General features: G+C 45.0%; 1 protein-coding gene across 1 annotated transcript; it reads left to right on the top strand.

Annotated features, from left to right (window-relative positions):
- The first annotated feature begins 277 nt into the window (after positions 1-277).
- Positions 278-4,167, top strand: LOC123095755 (uncharacterized). The gene is made up of 7 exons (XM_044517319.1): positions 278-644; positions 758-893; positions 1,034-1,196; positions 2,184-2,312; positions 3,053-3,247; positions 3,394-3,516; positions 3,617-4,167. The coding sequence occupies exons 1-7, from the start codon at positions 284-286 to the stop codon at positions 3,716-3,718; spliced, it is 1,209 nt and encodes a 402-aa protein (XP_044373254.1). The 5' UTR covers positions 278-283; the 3' UTR covers positions 3,719-4,167.
- The last annotated feature ends 2,211 nt before the right edge of the window (positions 4,168-6,378 follow it).

Raw genomic sequence — 6,378 nt, 5'->3', positions numbered from 1 at the left:
AACCCCGCCGCCGCCGCTGCCGCCGCATCGGCCTCCGGCGACTGCCGGACCTACAGCAACCCGGCCTTCCAAGGTGGGTAGGGTGGGTGGGATGCGCTCCCTGCTGCTTCCCTTTCCGCCAATCGCCTTTCCTGCCTGCGCTTGTTTGGGGAATAGATAGATTTGATTGATCTCGGCCCAGGGGACCATGGGGACGTGAGATTGCGCGCGTCCGTCCTTGTTGGGGATTAAATTACTGCGTCTCGGCATCGTGCGCATCTATCTAATCTAGCCACTGCCGGGTATGAGGGACGCCAATGGTGGGAGGGACGCCAATGGTGGGAGCTTCAATGGAGCTGAACACCACCATAGGAAGCCAAGGTCCAGTGAGCTGCCCAAGGGGAATTTGGAGAACGGTGCGAGGCCCTCTGCTAGCCATGAGGATGGGGTGAGTGTTTCAGGCGGTGCTAGCCCAAATAGTGGAGGGATACTGGACAATTGCGGTCTCCTGCCAAATAACTGTTTGCCATGTATGGCCTCTGCTGTTGGTGTGAATGAGAAGAAGAGGGCGCTCTCCACAAGCCCGACTCATTCGATGAAGATGCCTTCGTTGAAGCTCTCGTTCAAGAAGAAGTCTGGGGAAGCCAACCCGTCGTCCACACTATGTAAGCAATTCTTCATCAATCACTGGGTCACATAGTTTTTTCTTCTTCCTAAAAGCTCAATTACACTGGCATCATGAATTAAATTACTAAAGAAACATTTGTGTTTTGTTCAGTGTCTACAAAGGATTTCCTTGAAAGGCCTCTAGCAGGTTCTCAAGTACAGTTATGTTTGTTGGAAAAGAAAGTGCTGAATAGCTGGTCTCATATTGATCCTGGTACATTCAGAGTCCGGGGATCTAACTATCTCAGGTAAACATCATTCACTGATTATTCTCATAGTACGTACTACGGTACTAGCAACCTTGTTCATTTTCACAATGCACATTTATTTGGGAAGGCTGGATTCTTTTGGGAAGTGACTGACCTTTGGTTCGATTGAAATTCTTCAGGGATAAGAAGAAAGAGCTTGCTCAAAATTGTGCGGCGTACTATCCATTTGGAGTTGATGTATACTTATCGCCGCAAAAACTCCATCATATATCTCGATTTGTCAAGCTTCCTGATATTCAAACCTCCAGCAAACTCCCACCTCTTTTGGTGGTCAATGTACAGGTGTGTTAAGACTCTGCTAAACAGTTACACATTTGTCGAAATATATTCTCAAGAGTTAACAACATTGTTGATGCACTGATTCAGAGCTAAGGTTCTGCCCACAGTTCCTTTCTTGTGTTTCTTAGTTTCTGTAATAATTACATGTGAAAACTCTTGTTTGTTTGGGTAGAAACATGTGAAGATGTAACTGTGTGTTTTACATGCTTTGAGCCATCTTTTTGGGTTTATCTGTTATTATGCTTTTAATATGATGTGCAGTTTGTACATAATAAAATAGTAGCATTACAAACGATAGAAGTTATTGTATATTTGTATTTGACAAAGGCTGCAACATGTTAGGTATTTGCATTTGATGGATACCTAGGAGAAAGAGGAACCCGTTACTGATTTAATTAAGTAGCAGAATAGTATGTGGCTATGTGCCAAATTCAAGTTGAAGAGGACTTGAACCTGGTTGGTGAGCAGTGGGCTTGTACATCCACTCCCCCTCCTACCAGTTGCTTATGTGACCCCTGGATGATTACTAGCTGAGACAGTGTGTTCACGAAGAATACTTTTAACTTTCAAGATAAGGACACTGCTATAAAAAGTAGAGGCCAACGGGGAAAGGAGGTTCTGTGGCTTTGTCTTCAGAAAAAAGCAACCTGATTATGAGAGGCAATGTCTTGTTCATCCTACAAAAGAAATCAACAAGCTTTAATTTCGCCCCACATGGCTTTGAACTAGGCTCCAAAGAGTCGTTAGTGCTCCCAGTATCAGGTTCCATGATACAAACGGGCATGATAGAGCCCCTGTTCAACTGTGTCTAAAGAGATTACCGTGCCTGAATTCTCTTGCAGTAGTTCAGTAAATTGTCAGTTGCGTAATTAAGATTGATAAATTTCAATTTTTGCTTAACTGGAGTGTTTTTTCCTACTGACATTCTTTGCCCCCGTCACATTTTAATCAGTGGTTTGACATTGTCGCCTTTTATGCATTTTTTATCAGGTTCCACTATATCCTGCTTCACTCTTTCAGAATGAAACCGATGGGGAAGGCATGAGCTTTGTTTTGTATTTTAGGCTTTCCGAAGGTTACTCAAAAGAGCTTTCACCCTTATTCATAGAGAATATCAGAGTAAGATTTTTGATGGTTCTCATATATTTCACAGCTTCGCCAATTATTTACGTTCTGTATATATAAGTTAGCTATATGTAATGAAGATGATAGTTCGGATGCCGTAGTGCAGATGCTGTTTGTTTGGTATAATATCCTTATGTTGAGAATGGCCATTTTCTAATCAGTTTGTGAATGTGGCGAAAAATTGGTACAATGCCCAGTGAGTAGCTTCTCTAGATGCTTGAAATGGATAAAATAATTAGAATGATATTGTTCAGGAAATATAGAATATTCTTAAGTTGATGAACAAACTTTTCCTGCATTTAAACCTGGGAATACCAGCTTTAGTGATAACTGAAAGGCGATTTCAGGCCTAGAGCTAAAACCTTTATATTTTACGAAGGTAAAAAGGTATACACTGCATTTTCTTGTAAGTTATGGGCTGTAGGGTCAACTTTATAGGCATAAACTCTATAGTTGATCCAAGATAAAAACTATAAAAGGTGTATTCTACACATTTTCATGCATTGCTGGCTGATGGTTGACCTTATAAAATGTGGTTTCAGCAAAGGAGGTTTATTCAGGAATTCAATTTATAAATGATAATCTGCTAATGGCCACCTTTGGCATTTTTAGCAGAGGCACTTTTGCATTTGAAAGCATTCGTGAATTACTATATGTAGTCAGTCTTTTTCCTGTACTAATTATTTTTAGAAGTCGACAACATTGTGACTCTTCTTGTTTGACTTGCCAAACAGAGGTTGGTTGATGATGATGTAGAAAAAATAAAAGGATTTCCTATGGAAACAAGTATATCATTTCGGGAACGGCTGAAGATACTTGGACGGGTGGCTAATCTGGAGGACCTTCCTTTAAGTGCCGCAGAGAGGAAGCTAATGCATGCATACAACGAGAAGCCTGTGCTTTCTAGACCTCAGCATCAATTTTTCCTGGTTAGTTGTTCTTTTAGTACCTTTCTAGTAGTAGCACTTAGGTAGTGCGCCACTGAGCAATAAGTGCAATGCTATAAGATACCATTAGGTCCTGTACTTTTGTTACTTGTACAAGGAGCGTGAAAGCATTTTATCTTTCTGTGCAGGGTGATAACTACTTTGAGGTTGACATTGACATGCATAGATTTGGCTACATCTCAAGGAAAGGTTTCGAGACATTCCTGGACAGGCTAAAAATATGCATGCTAGATGTTGGGCTAACCATCCAGGTATGTCACTCATATAACTGTTTCTGAGCTAACACCTCCTTTCACTTTGCCATATGCAAGATAGTTTATTTACTGTTCCTGCTTCTTTCCAACTCTGCAGGGAAACAAACCCGAAGAACTGCCTGAGCAGGTCTTGTGCTGTGTTAGGTTGAACGGGATAGATTATGCAAAGTATCAGCCACTGATGACAAATGGTGCCTGAACTTGGTGACTTGCAAGGACCAGCTAACCATTGTTTGTTTGGGATCTGGGAGGTGGCCTGATCATGCCAAGGCGCGGCGAGGCCCCTCGAGGTTTCCGGCCAGGAAACCGGAGGCGGGCTCGTCGGTCACCGCCGTAACAAGCGCGAGCGGCTGCATGTAAATCTGTACATCATTACATGAGCTCTGACTGCCTCTGCTGTTGTTGCTGCCCGTGATTCTGGAGCTAGTAAATATGGCTAGTTTGCCCGTGGAATGGTAGGTTTCGATGCGCTGCCTCGACAAAAAATAGGTTCGGTCGGGCGCACCTGGAACATGAGGAGGATTTGTGGTGAACGCGAGCTGCTTGCAATGGTGTGGAATGTCAACACCGGAGGCGTTGTATAAGTGTAACCCATACCTCACATGACCTCACATGAGACGAAAAATAATGGAGCATGTTCTGCAAGCCTGGAACACATTGTCGTGCACGGTTGTTGAGTTGGTTGGTTCGGAAGTTGCCTGAAGCCTTAACCCTCTCCAGCGAGCTTTGTCTGCCCTCGTCTCCACGGGGCTGTTTGGTTCATAGCCACGCATTACCACCCTCAGCCACACCTTAAGTTAGTTAGGCTAGTTTGATCAAATTTAGGTGGTTGTTTCGTTTTAGGCACACCTAAGGCGATATTCTTTCTGTGAGAAATAAACCCACATGCTACACACGCGAAAGGTGTGGCAAAATTCTGTTAGGCAAGTTAAAGTGTGGCTAAGAACTTAAACACCCATGGAAGACAAGTTCAGCAAAAAATAGTATGGCAAAGCAATGACAAAGTTAGCCATCAACCAAATCTCTCTCCCAAGTTACCGTTTTCTCCGCATCAAACGAGTGCTCCGTATGAGTGAGTTGCAGATATAAAGATAGGGTTTACCGACAAAAGAAAATAAAGAGTAAGTAACAGAAATAATTGAAGGGGCAAATGGAGGTGTTGTTGTAAATTTTGGAGTTCAAATCATTGGCATATGTCCCTGTTGGAGGGGCATGGATACGGTGTCTCCTCGGCCAGAAAAGCCTAACCATCGTATTTTTGAGTTTTGGCCACCAAGCCTGAGTTCAAACACTAAGCGTACATCTTGAACGATCTTCCGGCTTTACAACTGGATGCTCTCGGTGGATCCCAACCGCTTAGAGCAAATACAATAAGGTATAGTCAGCAGGTTGTAAGGAGTAAAATAATATTTCTATGCTTAGTTGAAGGAGAGAGGATAGGAGAGAGAATGTAAGGGAGCTCTCACGCAAGAGCTAGCTGTGCCACGTGCTTCTAGGCACTATGTGAAAGTGAAAGGTGCACCATATATTAATAAAGTAGCACATACTTATAGCCAATTGTTATACATATTGGCTATGAGGTTGGCTATAGATGACATGACACTTTCTTATAGCCAACAGTCGGCTATACTATTAACCATGCTCTTAGGAGTCCCCAAACTCCAAGGACTGCGATGAATGATGAGAGAAGGACTTGATGGTCTTGTCGAGGAATAATTCAAATCTTGCTTGAATCTCACTTCTATGTTGGACACCCTCACTCCCAATTAGGGTTAGCTCAAATGGTGGTTTGGAGGAGGAGGAGGGGGGGGGGGGGCTTTGGATCTCACATCTGGAAATTTTCAGATATTGCCCCTTTCTCTCACGGGGTAAGGAGTATAAATAGGTCTACCTTAAAATCTGCCATTGCAAAAAAAAAAAATTCCGAAGACTCCGGGAATCAAGTCCAAACAATTGATCAAAGGAGAAAACAAAGGGCACAAATACAACGTTCGGAAACTTCAACACCCCCACACTACCAACATCATCGCACACACTCCAGGGAAGCTGGTCTGTAGTCAATCTCAGGCACTTGTTCGTAGTTAACCTCGAACATTGGTTCGGCCTCCGGGTTCCATTCCGGATACTCCGAGCCCCTCATCGAGAGACTCAGACTCTGGACATAGGGTCAGAGAAACCCTCAGACAGTACGAAGTCCTACTGCAATATTGTCGGCGTCCTGAAAACGGGGGTCCACAGACTTGCCTGCCTGCGGCCCACGGCGTGGCTCCATCAGCGGCCCCGTACGGTCCATCTTCACCAGCAAACACTCAAGACCCTCGCGAGGGGTCAAGCCTCGCGAGGCGGACGACGCAAGACCTTCTCGGGGGCGGCCTCACCAGGCTGGCTCGCGAGGGGCGGAGAGATCAAGGCAAGGGGCACCTCACGAGGTCCCTGTGACGCAAGCCATGACGACTAAGGCCAGGCGGGCGCCAGCGCGCGCAGTGTCCTCGTTTCCTCTTTGGTGCTAAAGAGGCAAGCACAGGCGAGGAGTCCCGAGGCATCAGGCAAAGGTTTCCATATCAGTGCAACGAGACCAAGACCAACAGGACGGCAGGAGGGAGGTCACCATGGAGCCCAAGACGGCGTCACCACCAGAGCCTTTGGCAGTCGAAGACCATCTTTTGTCAGGATAGCTTGTACTAGCTATCCCCCTTCAAATTGGTCGTTGTGGGATCCCTTCCCGCCTAACATTTGGGAAGAGGACCCGGGCCTCTATATATAGGACTAGCCACCACCGTAGTGGGCATCTCATCTGGATCGAAGCCCAGACTATCCCCAACCACACCAACTCACCAAGCACAAGAGCACCTCTCCTCA

This window comes from Triticum aestivum, chromosome 4D, assembly GCF_018294505.1.
Source record: "Triticum aestivum cultivar Chinese Spring chromosome 4D, IWGSC CS RefSeq v2.1, whole genome shotgun sequence".
NCBI classification, from domain to species: Eukaryota; Viridiplantae; Streptophyta; class Magnoliopsida; order Poales; family Poaceae; genus Triticum; species Triticum aestivum.
This window is presented reverse-complemented; position numbering and strand designations above follow the sequence as displayed.